At 40.2% G+C, this 19,652-nt stretch overlaps 1 protein-coding gene across 1 annotated transcript in view; it reads right to left on the reverse strand.

Moving 5' to 3' along the window:
- ADCY5 (adenylate cyclase 5) overlaps positions 1-19,652 on the reverse strand; it is a 208,384-nt gene that overhangs the window by 41,082 nt on the left and 147,650 nt on the right. The window contains exons 4-8 of the mRNA XM_064661405.1: positions 16,693-16,804; positions 16,389-16,516; positions 12,651-12,809; positions 12,332-12,473; positions 2,845-2,985 (exon numbers count right to left, since the gene is read on the reverse strand). Of these exons, the coding sequence (XP_064517475.1) occupies positions 2,845-2,985; positions 12,332-12,473; positions 12,651-12,809; positions 16,389-16,516; positions 16,693-16,804 (682 nt within the window). The remainder of the gene's footprint in view (positions 1-2,844; positions 2,986-12,331; positions 12,474-12,650; positions 12,810-16,388; positions 16,517-16,692; positions 16,805-19,652) is intronic.

Here is a 19,652-nt window from a genome sequence, read left to right on the forward strand (position 1 = left end):
GTCAAAGACCTCCCCATGCCACTGTCCGGGCTGCTGTCCCACACCAACCCCACCGGATGCACTGCTGATGTGCCCAGACATGGCAGCACATTGAAAAGCTGTGACAAAAGAGGAGGAGAAAAGAAGGAATACATGGCTACTTTTGATACTAATCCCTCTCATCTAGGACTACCACTAATATATCCTAAGAATAGAGACAGCTACCAGAGCCAGCATTCACAGAAAAGAAAAATGGCCAAAATAATTCCATTTTCTATTAAATATAACAGTTCCTTCCCAAAAATGCAATTCAGGGAACTTTAGTATTCTCTTTTGGGGAATTGTTAAGTAGAGCCACAAAAAAACCCGTCTCTCTTTTTTTCTGGAAATGTGGTTTTCTTTATAATGCAAAATGTTTTACATTTGTAACAAAAACCAGTGCCCTTTATAACCATCCATACTATTCCCTACACACAAATGTATTCATTCTACATATCAATATAATGTAACTGCACATTGCTGCAACATTACCTGGCTCCTGCCTGAGGACTATCTCACAATTACCCTTTTAAATACCTGTTTTGAAATTACAGGGCTAAGGAGCTCCAGATTTTAAAGAGAAAGGCAATATTGCACTGCCTGCCTTTGGCATACTGCTTTGACTAATCCAACCTTACGTGTTCATAGCTACCAAGAAAAAAGACTACATATAATTGCACGCAAGGGATATGGGGGAAAGGTGGGTAATGTGGAACAAAGAGCACATTTTCAGGAGGTTTGAAAGCTGGTGCTGGTTACCAAGATCAATGACATGTCATCCCAGAGGAGCACCGATAAAAGCCTTTGTAGTTCTGCTCCCCTTCTGTCTCTCTGTATTTTGTATTTCTAAGCAGGCAGTTTGCAGCCAGTGCTCACTCTGCATGCATTAAGCACACACAGCATCCATGTTACACAATGTTAGAGATTACAAAGTGCTGTGCAAAGTTGGGTGGTACAAAGAAATGCATATTTAAATTAGAAGTTAACACAGAGTGAGTTAAGACAGGAGGTGGAGAAATTGCTCCTGTGATTTAACCAATAAAATGTCCATCTAGTAGATATTAAAATGGTCTCTAGGCCACTGGGAGCAGCATGTTTTCATTTTCACTAATGCATCTCAAACATAAAGCAGTGGGAAATACTGTAAATAACAGATTTTAAAAAATAGTCCACAAGAACAACAAAATGTCTAGCTGAATACGAGAATAATACATCTGAATCAGGTTTAAATTGGTTTTCAAGAAACAGCCTTATGCATGCAACATCAGCTTCTCAAAAAAGAGCTTAATACAAGAGACAGTACAGAAGCAGATTGAGTGGAAGAGCTTCTCTGACCCGCTGAATTTTCGAAAAGGTAAACAGCATTACAGGGAAAGGTTCAACATAAGGAAAAAAAAAGATAAGCCTTTCCTCCTACAAATGAGGGGCAGTGAAGTTTTTAGGACTCAGTTTGGTATTTCAATAAATAATTATGTTTTTCCAACTGAACAATGAGCTAGACACGGCAAACTGTAATTAACACCAAGAAGCATAATACCATTTGGCATGCATATACCTTGTTTCTGAACAGGAGGCTGCAAAACCCCCTTAAAAGCTATTCAAAGAAACTTATAATTATGTGCCAGTGTGATTAGTCTCTTCTAATAATGTCATGCCTATTGAGCACACCCTATTGAAAGCCCACATAAAAAATGTGCAGTTCCACTGATCTGTAAGATCTTGTCAGAAGCCCTCATTTGGAGATCTGAGAAATGAAAGAAACATTACTATGGAGATTAAGAAATCTGGTTTAGCAGTGTAAAATAGTATAATGATTGAATAATATTAGCACCAACTATTAATAAATGTGCCAGCATTTCCCATTAGAACACACCCTATGCACTTGCTTATAGCCATACTTAAATTTTTAAGCTGTGAGATTGAATCTCATGTTAAAGAGTTCTTTGAATACTTTAAGGCTTTGGTGACGTGGAGCAGAACTTTGACTATGGACAACAAAGTGGGCAACAAATACACTTTCAACTGTGCATAAAGGGTCAAAACCACATAAATAAGGTTATAGAGCAATCAGATATTCATGCAATTACAGAGGTGTTAAATACCTGTATTATTATTAAAAATAGCCATTATAACAAAAACTATCTTCTTAGTCTTCATTGCAGGAAACAAAGATATCACCTACAGCTTTATGTAAAATAAGCCATAAAAGTGCCCTCAGTCCAATTGCATTGGTAACTAGCTCTTTTTCATTTTAAATTAGAAAGACTGAAAGGTATGAGCAAGAAATGAAGATGCCTGCTACCTTAGGCCAATTAATCCATGTACTTGAGAATGTATTCTTGAGAGTTAAACACAGCAGCATGATTCCTGGGACCCATGAGGACACATGGGCATGTAGCTCAGAGATGGAGAGCAGCACCTGTGATAATGCAAGCAAGAAACCTTTGCAGGTTTCTTGCTGTAATGAGCTAATAGAAGTGTATGTCAGATGCTGCTTGAATGCTTGAGCTACTGAGCAATTTTTGCAGACAATCATGTCCTCTCACATGGCCTGGATGAGTTTTCAGAATGTGGGACAAGCCAGACAAAAGAGGCTTCTTTGTGCCATTCAGCCTCCCTTCTCCTCTCAAACAACCTTGTGTCTCATCTCACAATCACTCACCTCCAGATGTACCAATTATTGTTATTTCTGGAGTCAAAGTAGAATTTAACACCCCCGTTTGGAAAACACCCTCAGGGCTGTAAAAACCTTCAGACAAAGCAGGAGGGACATATAATGCTGTATTAGGAAGAAAATAAATTAATGTCCATAAAGCAAGACATTACCATTCTCTTCATCTCCTTGGAGACCTGGTGACCTCCGAGGTGGTTATAAAAGGGTCGGTCAACACCCCAGTGTGGTGGGTTATGGCTGATGGAATTCGCACGCTGACGGTTCATCTTGGCTATCATGGCTTTCTCATCTTTCTGAAATACAAACAAGAAAGGAATGCAGAAAAAATTTTGAAACACTTCCATGGCAGTCATTCTCCGAGCATCTCTGACTTCTGATCTCTCACTCCAAGAGTCGGCTTTGCACCTTGAACTTCTATGAAGCAGCTGCTCATCAGAAGCAGTTCCGGTCCACCATTTCTTTTTCTTCCCAAATTTTAGAACACTTGCCCCTAAGTGGGGCCCACCATTTTATTCCTTTACTTGTTCTGAGTAACCACCATAACCTGTGTAAACACGGGGAGCATTCCAAAATGGAGATATCTACTTTTTTTCCCTAGTTAACTGAATCAAACTGAATAGTGTCAGATAGAAAATTGCAGTTCCAAGCTAAGATACTACATAGACACCCCTCAAAAAACAAAAAATCTGTTACGTCTGGAAGAGAAACAACTCGCAGAGTGATCTGGTTGAAGAACAGAAGCCTTGAAGCAACTTGAAGCTATGGGAACAAAGGGCACCTTTCTCCATAGGTACAAGCAAATCATTTTCCACACTAGCAGGAGCATATTCCCAGACATGCCAAGGAAAGCACGTAAATCTTGCAAACAACTTAAAACTGTGTATAAGTTAAGGGTAATGTAATTGCAGAGTGTGACAAAATGTCTCCTCTATCCTAATGCTGCTTCAAATTTTATCATTGACACCACCATGCCTAAAGTTTGAACAAAGTCTTTGATTTTTGTTGTTGGAGCTGGTTTTGAATCTTGGCTGCAACGGAGTTTACCGTGAAGTTTGCACAGGATCTGTTGGACGGGTTTCATTCAAGCTCAACACCAGTTACAAGAGCAGAAGCACAGCATAGAACTAGCCTAAACAACAGGCAGATTATTTCCTTATTTTGAATATATTCCCTGGCCAAGAAGACAGGCAGGTTTCCACATGGAATGTGTTCTGCAGAAAGATGGGAGTTTATTGCACAAGATCAAACCCGTACACCTTCTCTAGCAAGGGTTGCACTGCAGCCTGACTCAGAAGGCAGAGGGGTTGGCACTTATTAAATCCTTGCTTAAAAGAGACAAACTCTGGAGAGCTTGAGAATTCAGAAGGAAGGGATAGCTACAACTTGGCTGTTTATTACTCGAGAGGTTAAACTTTTTCAAGAGAATTGCTGCTTCCATGAGATTACAGAAAAAAAAGCCAGACATAATAGTTAATTTTGGATTTCAGAAAGTATTCAGACAATTGATTTATTTAAAAAGAAAGCATTAGTTGCTTTCAACTCTAGGATTTTGGTTCAAGTCTTATATGACAAAACAAGTAGGTCTACATCTTTTCTTGCCTAGAGTCTGCATTCCCTACCTATTTATTTTGATTCCCCACTACTCACTGTAACCTGTACCTCTCAGGAGTTTGCAAAATACCTGGTGTTATTTCCATGGTAACCAGGGAGTTAAATGTCGAGTGCTATGCTGCCTTAAATTAGAATTTTTTAAAAGAAATTTAAAAAGGCTTGCTAAAATTCAGTGCTGGGGAGAACTGCCTGATTGACAAGCATGGGAAATCATCTTCTCTTTTCTTGCAAAGAAGAGGCAGCTATGATGACAACACTTCCCATGAGACCACAGCTCACCACACAGGCACCAAACGTTCCCAAGAATGTAGTGCTGGAAGCTTCACGGCCACTAGCCTGGGGACACGATGCCACTTGGGACAGGAGCCCTGTGCTGGACACTCAGCTGGCCCCAGCACAGTCAGCAGCAGTGTCACTGCAGCTCCAGGCTGCCAGCAAAGATGTTCTACCACACAGCCAGGAGGACAAGTGTAGGTTCACAAGGAAACTGTGGGAGCGATCCCAAGGGAGCTGTCAGCTCCTCAGGAGGTTTGCTGGGGGAGAACCACGTGTGCTCCCACATTGCACACCCCCAGGACAGCAAGTGCCTCCCACTTCATCTCTGCCCTGCATTAAACCCACCACTGTTTCATCTGCAAGAGCTGAAAACTCCATTGCTTGGCACCAGCTGACTTTCACACGAGGAATCATGACAGAGCCACTGGATAACCTCCAGGAGAGACAGCTTTTAAATGTTTCTAAAAATACATTAATGTGATGCAATGCTGATGTCCAGATTTGAGTTGGTTTGAGGTTTTGTTTTTTAGAAGTAACTGCTCTTTATAGTCTCTGCCATCATTTGTAGCACTTTCTTGTGTCTTTTTGCAGTTATGCAATATTTTTCATAGTTATGCTTCTTTCCTCTACGATGAGATGCCAGAAAACCAGTAGGAAATACAGTTTCGTTATCTCCAAGCAAATATATATTGTTTTCAACAATAGAAGCAACACTGTCAGTCCATTTTATTCCAACTTAGTGAAGGGTTTTCAACCAAAAGGAATCAAAAAACCCAGATGTTGGAACTGGTCTGGGGACCCATAAAAGCAAAGCCCTTTGGTTAGTTTACAAATGCCTTTACATCAACAGATGATAAAAGTTATATACAGCCAGATTTCCGCCCATGAGTTAGTAAATTTGGTTAGAATTTGAGAAAAACCTTAATGCCAAAATGCACAAAGACATACTACCCCACTCTGCCAGTGAGCGATCCTCATACCTGAAGCATCACTTGATGAATTTGAAGGAAATAAAAGACCTCATACATGTTTATTGACACATCTGGGTTGAGCTAAGGACAGGACAAGTGGGTAAATAATACTTCTGAGATTGTTTCTAACCATGAGGTCAGGCACCATAAATATATGAACTCTGGCAGTTATTTTCTCCCACCCCTTGTAGGAGGTTTCCACTGGATTGTGTACTATGTTTCAGCAATATTTCCAATCAGATTAAAACACTTATATACAAGCATAGTGCATTTTTGCTTTCCCACACTACATAGCGTGCTACTACATTATCCTGAACAATAGGACTTTGCTGTTAACATCAACACTTATTAAAAAAAAAATTAAAACCTAATATTTTTAAAAGTTGAGGTAATTTATTTTCTGCAAAATCACTTGTTCAGTGGGTGATGATAATAACAAACTCTAAAAATGAAGAATTAGGAGGGTCACAGCTCCTCTGTAGAAATTTATGAGGATGCCTTCTCTGTTTCTTCCTGGCTAAGTGACAGCATGAGGACAACTTGCACAGAAGCATAACAAGACCGGAAAAGAAGAATACAGAAAGACAAGTGGTGATACCTTTCAGTCCTACTCATTACAGGTACTACCAACAACGGGAGCAGGTGCAAAACTTTCTGACAGCAATGAGTTTTTCAGATTTTAGGTGGCTAAGCTCCAGAAAGCTGTTGTGGGAACTTTTCAAATCTGGACTCACAAAGAGACTGTAAATCTTATTCCCAGAGGTTTTATTGTATTCCCACCACCAGTTCCCACACACTGAGCTATAGTAATGTTACAGCAAAACTGCAGAAAGAGCTGGGGTTTTCTTATACATATCAATTGAATCAAGAATGCCTTTTACTTCTTTAATGTGTGGTAGGATTTTCCAACAGATGATCACTATCAGTGCAACAAAGCAGTGAAATCTGAGCATGGATCAGCCATATCAGATTCAGCTACATATTATTCTTTAAGTTGAAGTCCTTTTGACATATGAATGATATTTCTTGCAGTGCTACATACTCCAAACCATTGCCTTCATAAATCTACATGAGTGGAACCCTGCTGAGCTCTGATTAAATGTGTTAAATTGAGGAATCATCACATTAGATTGATTGTGTTTTAGGAGAGTCACATGCTCAACATTTAAAGGACCATTTTGTTTCTTCAGCTGGATGGAGTTCCAGGACGTTATTTAGAAAAGAATGAGAATTGTTTTTCTAGGAGTTACAGCCAAAGTTTTGTTGAGCTGTTTTAAGGTCACCATCAACAATCCTTTCTGAAACTGTTGTGTACCTGCTATTGTTTAAAGAAACGCCCATGTTTAATGCAATTGAAAGACATTAGAAAAAAATAAACATTTTTTCCCTTTGCAGACTTCATGCACTCAGCACAGTGTGTTTGGTCAGCAGTATTGCTCATCTGTTGACAGGCACATTTTGTTTCTACTTATGTTCAAAGCAAAGCATTTCCCCAGACTTCTGACATGATGAGGACAGTAAAAGTATCTGTAAACCTAATATTCTGATAAAATCCTATTCACCTTCAGGTTTCTGGTTTCCACTCCTCCAAACTCGTGCTTTTCAACCCTTCTCAGAGTAGAGCTTTTACCAGTGATTAGAAGTGCTGGGAAGAGTAGCTGTGGTGGTTCTGCAAATTAGTGCAGCACCTGATCTCAGAGAAGAGCAAACATTACCAGCAACCACCAAGTGACATGTTCCTGCACAAATGCCAGAAACTTGGGGAGTACAAGAACTGGGACTACTGGATAAGATAACAATAATTAAATTGAGTACTGTAAGAACAGCAGGGATGTGACAGGATGGCAGTAACGACTGGGACAGATGTTTTGAATAAAATTCAGAAGGGCAGATATAAAAGTTGTGAAGTCAGAGGACCAGAGCTGGGTGTTAGGAATGCTACAGTCTGCAGGGTAAACTAAAAAAAAGTGTAGAATAAAACAAAACCGCTCTGTAGAAGGGTAAAGATGTTGTTCTGAGTGATGTTGTGTAGTCCACTGCAATGCCTAGGGGTTAAGTTTGGGAATCACTGAGATGTGGGCAACAGTTTTAGTAATTCTAACTGACAAATTGCTGTTTATCTGGAAACACAGATTTTCTGATAAAGAATGAAGACACAAATCCAGTAAAGGCAAAGATCTCCTTGGAGAATTCTTGTATTTCTTCCATGCTAAGGTATTAAGTCCATTAGAAACATATATGAATATTTCAAAGGAATGTGAAAATTACTAAATAAGGACAGAAGTCATCCTTATGTAAGTGGCCCTATATCATGTAAGGAGAATAGAAATTAGAAATTCTTCATTGCTCTAGAACTGAAGGAACAGATTATTTCTGTCCATGCAATCACCACTGCCACAGTAGAGGCAAAAGGGAAGAAGCTCATAAGGATAGGGTTATAAATGGAAAGCCTAGAATCATAGAATCATTTAGGTTGCAAAAGACCTTTGGGATCATTGAGTCCAACTGTAAACATAGCACTGCCAAATCCCACTAAACCATGTCTGGAAGGAAAACTTAAATGTGATGTGCTGAAGTCAGATGGACAACCTCCATCCCAGATCTGTGGGAAACTGCCAGCTGCAATTTCAATTCTGGTAACAGATATTTTTAATAACTATTTAGTCAGGGATCATGACACAGAACTTGCAGAACAGCTGGGCTTGGATTAACAGCCTTGGATCCAAGTTTTTCTAAACAGAAAAAATATGGTAGCTCTCACTCGCTTTGTTTTTTCCATGGAGCATTTGACAAAGTGCTGTGCTGGAGACTAATGGCCAAGACAGACGGGGAATATGAAGCTGGGCAAAGAGTTGGTTTCTAGTGAAGTGGCAAGAGATGGTGTTGAATGAGGAAGTATTAGTCTGGATAAAAGTTACTAGTGGAGTTACTCAATTATTACTCTCGGGACAGATTTTGTTGAATTTTTTTCTTATTTCATCTGGCAGCAAGTGAGCAATGACAGACTTGGCTAATGAGAGAAGCAGAGGTGGTATTTGATAGATAAGAAGAAAAGGAGTATTAGTACCCAACATTTGAGGACCAGCACAGTAGAAATGGGATCTGAGACATTCAAGTGTACAAACTGCATGCTCATTCTCTTGGTGATCACAGACAGAAACTGCATTATCAGAAATCACAATTAGTTCATCACAGAATAAATAGCAGACACCAAGATAATGCAATTTTGCAAAAGGTAAAGGTTCCTTGTGATGACCAAGAAAATGTGAGAGCTTGTGCTTGTCTCTTCTTCGTTGTGTGAAGACATTAGAAGAGTCTGTCTCAGAAGAGAAAAGGCTGAGAGGAGGAGAGGGATTACAATTGCTGACTGACTGCAGACACCAGACAACCAGAGCAACGAGGCACCAGACAACTAGGTTTTAGAGCAGCCCACTGTTAGCACAAATGGGAACAAAAAACCACAGCAAAAGATTCAACAGACCTTTATGGTAGAGCCTGCTAATTTTATGACAAAAATTACTTCACATACATAAATAGATATACTTTTAAATATATATATTTAGGTTCACAATACAATGAAAAGCATGGCCCTTCGTATCTCACACAGTTAAGACTGTTTTATAATTTAATTATCAAAATTCAAGGAAAACAGATTTGGAACTTTGGATCTATGCTTTTTTAAAAAACCATGAAAACTTCTATCTAGGGGGACATAATGCTGTAACACTAGTCACTCCTGCACTGCTCTGAGGTTTCTGAGCATTACCTTCTTCACAGGCAAGTGCTCACCCACAAAAGCAGCAGAATGACAGGGCAGGGCAAACAGAATGGTGAAGGCAGATCTGGAGGCAAAGATGAAGAGAAAGAAACCTGAACAGATTGGATTTTAGAACTTTGCAGTTTGTTCTGTTTTAATATAAAGCAACTCTTCTGTGTACCAGACAGAAAACAATGACTACATTTTCAGTTCTAGGGATATTATTAAATACTGAGTGAGCAGAATCTAGCCTTTTCCCCCTGAAACTCAACTGAATATATTCCAGTTAAGGGCATTCTTAAAAAGGAAGAAGAAAAAAAGTATTTTCAAAGAAGTAGCTAGTTTGAGTTCCTGGAACAAATATATTAGATAAATGTTCCTTCCATTTACTCTGTGCCCAAGAAATGGCATTAACACTATAAAAAAGTCAAACAAAAAAGACAAAATAAAAAGTTATGGCTCCCCATGGCATCAGTAAGCAGAAAGGGTATGGAACAGATTCCATTACATTTTATATATTTATCGTAACTCATGGTATTGTGGGGTTTTGATGGCTGTGGGACTGATGGACCAGGTATTCAGATAACTCAAGTCTGCCTGTGGGAACTGAGGAATAGCTCAAGCAAACAGTTACTTGGGTTAACTATGCCTCTGCTCTCAGGCCAACGCCAACCCCGTGCCTTGTGTGTGAGGACAGCAGGAACCCAGACACGACTCACAGGAACCCGTTACTAAGTTAGGTGAACATTTTATGGCCATTACCAGAACAGACTGAACTGAAAACCAGGCTAAAGACATCGCAGGAAGTCATTAAAAACAAGCAGAAATGAAAGGAAAAAAACGAATTATTACAACTTTGCCTGGCATCAGGCAAAATATTCAAGACTGACTGAGCTGACTGTGGGAGAAATCTTTTCTCACTTCTGATTTTTGTATTATGTTAAAATGAATTAAACAGGGAGAAAACTTTAAACACTGGAACGCCTTGCCCAGAGAAGCTGTGGATGCACTATCCCTGGAGATGAAGGCCAGGTTGGATGGGGCTTTGAGCAATCTGTTCTAGTGGAAGGTGGCCCTGCCCATGGCAGGGGACTGGAACAAGGTGATCTTTAAGGTCCCTTCCAACCCAAGCCATTCTATGATTTATGAAACTGTTCACAAAGAGACAAAAAATAGCTTTGGGAGCATGAAAGTTGCAGCAGTATGGGCAAACCAGAAGCCCCTCAAACTCTAAACACTTAACAGCCATGGCCTTGGGCAGCAGCTTATTTATGTTTCAGTTTAGCCCAATAACTACACATGCCATGCATATGTCCCAGCTCTTGGCTTCTCTGGGATGCAGCAAGTTACATACAGCAGCATTGCAATAGTGCTTAGAGACTCCAGCTAAGGGCTACAGTATGTAACAGAGCTGCAATAAATACATATAAAGCAGTGAAAATAATGGTCTGTTTTATTTTACCAGGGAAAATCAAGGCACAAAGATGAAACTTCCTCAAAATCTGTCTGGAATGGAATCCACATCTCTTCTCAATCTCTATCCAGTCTCCAACTCAAAATACAGCCCTGTGTTCAAAAATGAAGTCAAGTCCCAAGTGCTCTGAAGTCTCTGTTTTCGATTTTTTTGTCTACACTGGCAACCAGCAGAGTCCTGAGATCTTATGTTTGCCTCTTCTCTCCAGAGAAGTCTCCAGTTCTCCACAAAAACATGCAGACAATTTGGTGACTGCATGACTTAAGAAGCCAATACAGGTTCTCCACCACAGGAGATGGGGCCTAATCATAAGGGTATTTTGGTTTATGTTCTTAAATCTGCCCAGCAAAGAAGACGTGATTTAGGTATAAACATCAGCTGGCCCACTGACAGGCAGCAACGCTCAGGAAACAATAATCTTGCACTGCAACTTCTAATCCTCTTTCAAAGATTGACAATTGTTAATGAGATTTATCTTATGAGCAGATAGAAACCAAAACCTCAGCTTCTCTCTTCAGCAGATGATAAGGGATTTTCTTGGAGATTTTTTACACAATATCCATTAAGGAGATTTGAGGCTTCCATTCTCTCAGGAAATGAGGCAATGGTAGAAAAGTATTTCTGTATAAGTTCCATGCTATTGGAATATGTCGCAAACATTAATTCATTTAATCTCATGGCAGTCGTATTTACAGCTGTGGGAAGGTTTAATTGGTTTAGATTCAGAAAAATTTGAAATTATTTTCAATTCAGGCCAATCTTTATATGCTTGCTCATGCTGTAAATAGCAAAGCAGTGTCTATAGTGCAGAAATTGCTTAGAGAAATACTAGTGGTTGGGCTCAACTAGATGATCAAAAAGGTCCTTTTCTAGTATTACAGTCTACCATTTTAAAAAAGAATACAAACTACTGATAACATCTGCTCTTGGCAGTGTCACAAAAAGAAGATATATTGGCTGAAGTCCACTTGAGTTTGATTTGATTCAAGTTCAAGTCAGCAGTGCCCTTGTAGCCTTATTTTGTGCAGCCTGACCCGTGTCACAGCAGTAGGTATGATCTCATCCTATTGTCACAGTGATCATCCGTCAATACAGTGGGCCAGTTTTTCCCATCTTCAGAAACAGAGGCTGAAAAGCAATGATAGGAATTGCTCTAATCTTTATGTTCATGGCTATCTGGTGAGCAGGTGGACAAAATCACCTCTGTATTCTGGCAGAGAAGAGATCTTTGTGGGTTTAATCTATTGCTTTAAGTACTTGTACAAAATATATATCTATATTAACAACATTCTTCAACATGATTTTGAAAACAACTCAGGACAGTTTCTTTGAGAGAACTAGAAAGTACTTGATGCAGAAACCTTATGTAGATGGTGGGTACTCCCTGCTATGCACAAAAAAGTTCAGGAAGAGGAGAGAGAAACAGGAACTTTTGTCACTGCAGGTCAACTGACTCATCTATAAAGGCTGGTGTTCACTCTACTTTGGTATGTCAGAGACCATGAAGTTATTAAAAGTACCTAAGCCTGCCTTAGTTTATTTGGTCTTACCCGTTTTTGGCTGCACCGCACAATCAAGAAGGTCTCGATGCTGTGCTCTTTGAGATAAGCGTTGCGTTCCCCTCCAAAGCCCAGCTCCACCTCGTAGTCTCCATTGAGATAGTTCAGGGTTGCTTTCGTGATGTGGATGCGCCTTCAATGACACAAAAGAAAAGTTATCACCTAAAAAGCCAGGTCCTGTCAGGGAAAAGTTCCATGTGTTGGAACAAACAAGCAGTAAAGCCCAATTTATTTAGCCATGCCACTATTCTTACAGATTTAGCGTGGAAGTTTCATGGATAAACACGACAGTTTTGATGAAGCAACTTACCCAGCTTTGCCCCCTGCTTCCATGTGATTGGCTAACGTGACATCATTGGACCACACATCGAACTGCCACTTCCGAAGGCCCAAGACCCCGCAGTGAACTCTCCCACTGTGGATTCCAACCCTCATGTTGACATTTACGCCCGTAACCTCCCGGACCAGTCTGAAAAAAGATACGGGGAAAAAGGGACATCACAAAAAACTGCATGGTTGTAGTCAGCAGTACAAACTTGGATCCGGAACACAAAAATCCATAATGATCCATAAATTACTCACACATACACATAGTGCTGCTCATCCCCATCAACAGGACAGCAGAACAAAACCGGACGAGCTGTACTGCTCCTGGATGGCCAGGCTGGCCAAGGAAAGTACTAATTAGAACGGGGAGCTCTTGGAGTAAATCCATGTTCACTGAACTCAGGATCAAGTTGAGAACTCATAGAAAAATTACCTTTGGGGCACTAAAAGGAATAAAGTGCTGGTCTCTGATTTCCATACCAAAGCTGGACATAACCTGCCAGCACTCAGTCTCATTAAGAGTTATAGCATGTTGCAAAGAGAAAAGGGAAATGATTTCAGAGATCCTAATCTGTCTTCACGGCACCAAGCATCAGCTCTTCCACTGACGAAATATGATATGTGTGTGAAATGCCCCACTGAAGCTGGAAAGCTTGAACAGGCCTTACAGCTGCAGTCAGAGCAGCAAAACCAGAGAACCACATCTATTGCAGTCACTCCAAACAGGCAGCTACAAATACTCAAGCTCTGATTTTAATGAGGTTTTGGATGCTCTGCTTACTCCCAAAATGACCACTGGAATACTTCGGGGGTTTTGCCGTTTTAGGGCAAAAGTTAACTTCAAGAGCTGTTCACATGGAAAATATATTTAGGAGTGTGGGTAGGGGACAGTCTTGAAGAGGCCATCAGAACAACTCTGCTTCTCGTTATTGGTGATCACATCATTCCCAGAATGTCCATGTTTCACGGCAAATTCACCCACATCACATAGCACAGTCCTTTCCTTTCAGTAGTTAGTTCCTTGCAGCATGAAGTTGTACTTTACACCTATCAGATTTCAGTCTCTTTGGTTTTCAGGTTCATCTAGTCTTTTCTAGATAACATCATCTGGACAGGTAAGTCCTCCCAACTCCCGAACATCAACACAGTTCCAATATTTATGCTTTAGTTATTAATGAAATTGCATGATTAAAGATAGACCGATTCTGGACTCTAGTTTACTCCTCACATGCAATATGCCCCTTAAAACACTGTCCAAGATGACTTCTTGTTGAAACAGCTCCCATCGTTGCAGAGTTCCTTTTTCCTTATGATCCCTATCTTACATTTCACTACCTACTCATGGAAGCGATATTCCTTATTTTTATTAACAAGCATCAGAGATTCTCAACCAGAAAAAGGAAGCTGATATGGGTAAGGTGTCACAGGCTTACAAACTGAAAGAGCTCCAACCACAATGCTTGGGAAAGGAACAGGAACTGGGGTAATTAAAATGCAGCTGCAGCCATAACCCTTGCAGGGACAACAGTTCCTCCCTCCACAACCCCTACTGCACCCTCTGCCAAGCCGTGCTACTGACACAAGACCAGGGAACTTCTCTCCATAGAGTCGTTGATTAGAAGGGGACTTTGTCTAAACTTTGCAGAAAACAAATAAGTTTGTTATTCTGTATAGACAAGCGAAATATCCTTTGTTACCTTCCCTTTTTTTAGTTAAGTTATACCATCAGTACAGTGAAAACAATTTTCTTGAAATCTTTCCTATTTGGGGTAACACCTCCCGCTGTTATTGTGCACAGATGAAATCAGCCTACAGGCAGGGCCCAGTGTTGGTGAAGCCTGCAATCAAATGTTCAGTAGCTACTGGTTACCTTAATTATGAAATCTCTTATCTTGATCCTTAGGGGAGGAGGAATAGGGGTGGGGAAACAGGGGTAGTGAGAACAGTCACCTTCCAGACTTATTAAGAGATAAGATTGTTAAATGCATTCATTATACATCAAGGGGAAGACAAGTTTTAAAGGCTGCTGAAGAGCTATTTGTAAACAAACACTGAGTGCACTTCAGCTCCCTGTTTATTCCAAGGTAAGGTGGGTTGCAGTTAATCAATGAAGTCTAGACTTCCTAGTGTTACTCAGCCTTGTGGGGGATTATACAGAAATGCATGAAGATCTCTGGATTTCATCAGGCCAACTACTGCAGAAGATGAGACTTTTCTGAGCAATAAACACAGTATTCTCTTTGTAGGGCGGGTGGCTTAAAATTGCTGTCTCTCTCTTGACAAGACCCTTTGTCACCTGCCACTTACTTGTACTTCACGTGGAAGAAACAGCATTCTTTCAAGGGCTACTGAAAACTAGTTATTTGCAATTCCTTTTATTTTGCATGCTGCATACAAACCCCAAAAGAAGACTGGTGCAAAGGAATGGAGTTTAAAACCAGGAAAGGAAAGCTAGGAAGTCCTAACAGTGTACACTGTATACAAACCAAGGGAATGCAGTTGCTTACTGTGCTTTGAATGGGAACTCCTGGGTGAAAACACTGCTTTCCGACCTATGCAGCTGCGCTATGAAAATGAAGCTGAGACGTGTGAGGGTGTATTCACATCCTTGCAGAAATTCCAATGGTAAGGATGTGCTGTCCCAAGCTGAGCAAATAGGTAGCTCTATGTTTTATCAAGCTGAAGTGGAAACTCCATCAATTTACTGTATGGAATGAGAGGAGAACCACATAGAGATCTTCTACCTCCCTCTTGGTACCACTAATACTTCAGAAGATGCTTTCACGAAACCAAAAAAAGAGAAGAGAAGGGAAAAAACAGCAGAGTCTGTGCAGCAGGGGTGGTGCAGATATCAAGGTCAGCTCAGTTACCATCCAAAACTGACTGAACTTTCTGCCTAAACTTGTAAACACTCAAGATGAACAAATAAATCTTCCCTCTCTGAATTCTGAAAGAATTGGCCTGTGAAAGCTCATGTCCTATGCAAAAAACATTCAACATTGTCTGTAATCCTCCAAGTAATAAAACTAGATATGGGTCTCATATTTGCTACTCTCTAAAGATAGGAATGGTCTGGACAAACAAGTGGCTAGTCTGATCTCAGGACCAGGCAAAGTTTCAGAAGAAGTTTTAAACGAAAAAAAATAAAGATGGGGAAATAAATGGAAATAAAGGAAAAAGACCATGGATCTGTCCCAGTCTGTGCCAGACCAACTTTATTTCAATAATTAATTTAACTGAAGTAAGAAAGTCTTGAATCTGACATTTTTGGCATAGGGTCACATGGAGGAGGATTAGTTAAACCAGACAAGATAGGCCTTAGTAGAGCAATTTTAAGGTGAGTAAAAAGCTGTCTTAAAGATATATAAATGAATAGTGACTGAAATTTAATAAAGTTATTATTAATCTGCTGAACTGACAATTCTGTAATTCTCTGCAATCCTCCTTTGGGAATGAGACTTCCAGTAATTATAGTAACCTTTGCCTTTCTCATCAGGAGGTTGAGCTCTGATATCCATGTGGGTGTGATGGGCACAAGTGTCTGCCTTTCTGCTGTCAAACCTTTACTGTATTCTGTTTTTTTGCTCTAGGTGATCTCCCTTTTTGCTGGCCTGAGTTCTCTGGCTTGGTTACCTTGCTTCTAATGTAAAGAAGACCTAACAGGAAAGAGAATCTACTTGCTATTTGTTCTGAGATTCTCTGTGGGGCACAAGGTACTTACGATATGGCCTCTATCATATCCATTCCCATCTCAACACAGCAGTGTGCATGGTCAGCTCTTGCTTCTGGCAATCCAGACACACAGTAATAGCAATCGCCCAGGATCTTGATCCGTAAACAGTGGTTCTCCTAAAAAAAATAAGAATAATAAAGGAGAAAGAAGTATTCAGCTTATATTCATGCTTGCAATAGCTTGCCTTTTAGGGCAGTGAATATTTAAGAAATCCAGTGAACAAGCACAGTATGTCATTCTTGCAACAGGAGAATAAAAACAAGAGAAAACGAAATTGTAATGGAAGACTTACAGCTGCTAGCTTATCAAATCTGGCAAAGAGCTCGTTCAGCGTCATGACCAGCTCCTGAGCAGTGCACTGGGAGGCCAGGCTTGTGAAACCCTCTATGTCTGCAAAGAGGATGCTTGGGAAAAAAGAGAACAAGAAAAAAAAAAAAAGAGAAAAGAGAAAGTGTCACAAAATTTGTTGCTGATATTTTGTGTAAGTTCTGAGGTAGAAGTCCAGGGATAAGGAAGAACGTAGGTGTGCCCCAGTTCTGTAGCAACAAGGAGATGAGCAACCCTAATGTCACGTTATGCCACAGCCTCTATCATACATAAAGCCCTGAGGGACACGGCTTCATCCCCTCCAGAAATTAGAAAGGCCTGTCATCCCCCCCAACTCCACCCCCTGTCCAGAAAATTTACAGTACACTGGGAGCTGGTGGTGGCATGATAATGCTGTCAGACATCAATAACAACAAGGCAGTCCTACCCAATGAACAGATTAGCCCAGCTATAAAATCCACACTTAGCCATTGTACTCACATCCCTCAACCTCTCAGCTCAATAACATTGCCTGTGTCTTAACCCTTCTGCCTGCTTCTCCTGCTGTCCAAGTGCAGCCACAAAATAAAGTCCCTCTATAGTGAATAACCGGGAAAGCCCTACAAAAGCAGCATGGACTGTTTTGAAAGCACAATTATTTGAATCACAAGTACTATTAATGACTCTTTGATTTCAATTAATCAATTTTAATGTCGTATTGTAAGGACTCTGTGTTTTTTTAAACTGGAAAAAGATTCTGTCTCATTGATAATTATGACTTGGAAAATATTGACTTGCAATCAAACACAGTTATTATGGCAAATTTAAAACTATTCAGTAAAACAAGTACCAGACTACATCTATACAGATTTAAGATAAAATGTATGTATGCGCACACATTTTTTTAAATAGAAAATTCATAAGCTCTACTTTTATGTTGGAACATTTAGCCAGTGGTTGATTTGTTCTTTGAAGTTAATTATTGCATCAAGCTGTACTTGGAAGAGAAATTAAAAGTCTAAACAACAAGCACTTTGGAATGGTTTCTTCTTTGTAAAATAAAACTCCAACATGTTTTAGGCAAATTGCAGAGGTATGCTTCCAGTTGGAATTCCCTGCAATGTCTTCAGACAGAAAGCAAACCCAACAAAAATATTTTCACAAGTATTTTTTGCAAAAATCCTGAAACACATTTCAATTCTGGCATGCTTTTCATATTTTCCTTCTACATTTCAACTTCAATAAATCATCAACTAAACACATTGCATTAAATATTTCTTTGTTAGTCAGACTGATGTTAAAATGTACAAGAAAAAAACCAACACAGGAATGCAGGGATGTCTGAATCAAAATACACTTTACCATTTTTAAACACTTGAGAAAATACACAAAAATAAATTAAGATTCTACATATTTACAAATAAAAATAAACCGTCTAAAGAAACACACTTGAAATCAGCTGAAATCTTAGAGAAGTCTGTACTGCTCACTAAGCAACTTAAGCATGTGCTAATACGTAATGTTGAAATGGGAAATGTCTCCAGTTCTTGTGGCAGTGACAAAATGTTGCAAGCACGTTCCTCTTCCAACATGGGATAAATTGCAAATTTCTCACTTTTGTACACGTTCACACTCTTTGCTCGTGTGCATGTCTTAACAGCCACATGTTAGAACAGGAGGAATAAAGATCAGCTGCTTCCTCTGACGTTCAGATAGCAGTGGGTGTATCTGAAAATACTAAGCAGGGATGCCCTGAGCCTTCTGCTCATGCCTGATTCAGAAAACTAGTGCTAGCATAGTGTCCTAATAAACCTGAATAAATGACTGAAGGTTGCTCCCTCCATTCCCCATTACTATCATGATAGATAAATGGATCAGACATTTCTAGGAGTTAAATTGCAGCAATATTTTCAACCACACAAATGAAGCAATCAGCAGAGACTTATGGAGCTATTCTACACACAGATTTATGTCAGCTAACCAAGTAACATGAACCTCTTGAAGCACCTGAGCATGTTACAGACAGACAGCTGTGTGTGACCTGCTCTGCGGCCAAACAGCCACACCACTGAGCTGCCAGACAACACTGTCTGGGATACAAGGGCTGCAGGGAATGGAAAACCTCATCGAGGTATGGAAATGACTGTGGGGGAGATGGCAGAGGACAGAGCAGTGATCTGGGAACTGAAGACAGAGAGGGGAGAGACACATTTGTGGCAGGAGACTGGAGAAAGAACAGGACACAATGGTCAGAGAAAACAGTCCTTGCAAACAGGAACCCAGCTTGAAGCCTCTGTCCTCTGCTCTCAGCAAAGAGCTCTGAAAGCCACTAAATCACATTTTACTCCTCCTGCCTAATCTGTTCCCTCCCCACACTCCTGCCAGCACTGCAGCTTCAGCAGCAGAGATGACAACCAGGTTTATCACTCCCAATCCTGCTAATGACCCACAAGGGAGGAATGGGGCCTCATGTATGTGGTGCTGTCCTATGGCACTTCTGTCTTTTTATTATTAGCCCTAGTAAGCCTTAAATTCAGCCTGCTCCCTATAAAATACACAGCAATCCAGAAGCAGCTAGAAAAAAAGTAGATTTCTCTTACAGTAGCCATCAGGGAATAGCACATGATCTTAGTCCTGTGTTTAGTCAGAACTTTCATTTACAAAAGAAGCCTGCTATACCTATCTCCTTATACACACAACACACATAGTGAGATTGCAGGAGCATCTCCCAATCCTGTCAGTGCATCTTACCCAGATTAGAAGCCTTGGAGTTTAAACACACAGCTTCCCCACTACCCTTAGTTTCTCATTCCACACTTACATGTCAGACTACCCCTAGCAGTGAAAAGATTTTATTAAAGGACAGTGGTGATGGATGATTGTGATGAAGGGCACAACTCAAGCCAACTATTTGTCAGTCTTCAGAGGGCATGTGATTTCCTTGCT

Source organism: Pseudopipra pipra, chromosome 7, assembly GCF_036250125.1.
Source record: "Pseudopipra pipra isolate bDixPip1 chromosome 7, bDixPip1.hap1, whole genome shotgun sequence".
Lineage (NCBI taxonomy): Eukaryota > Metazoa > Chordata > Aves > Passeriformes > Pipridae > Pseudopipra > Pseudopipra pipra.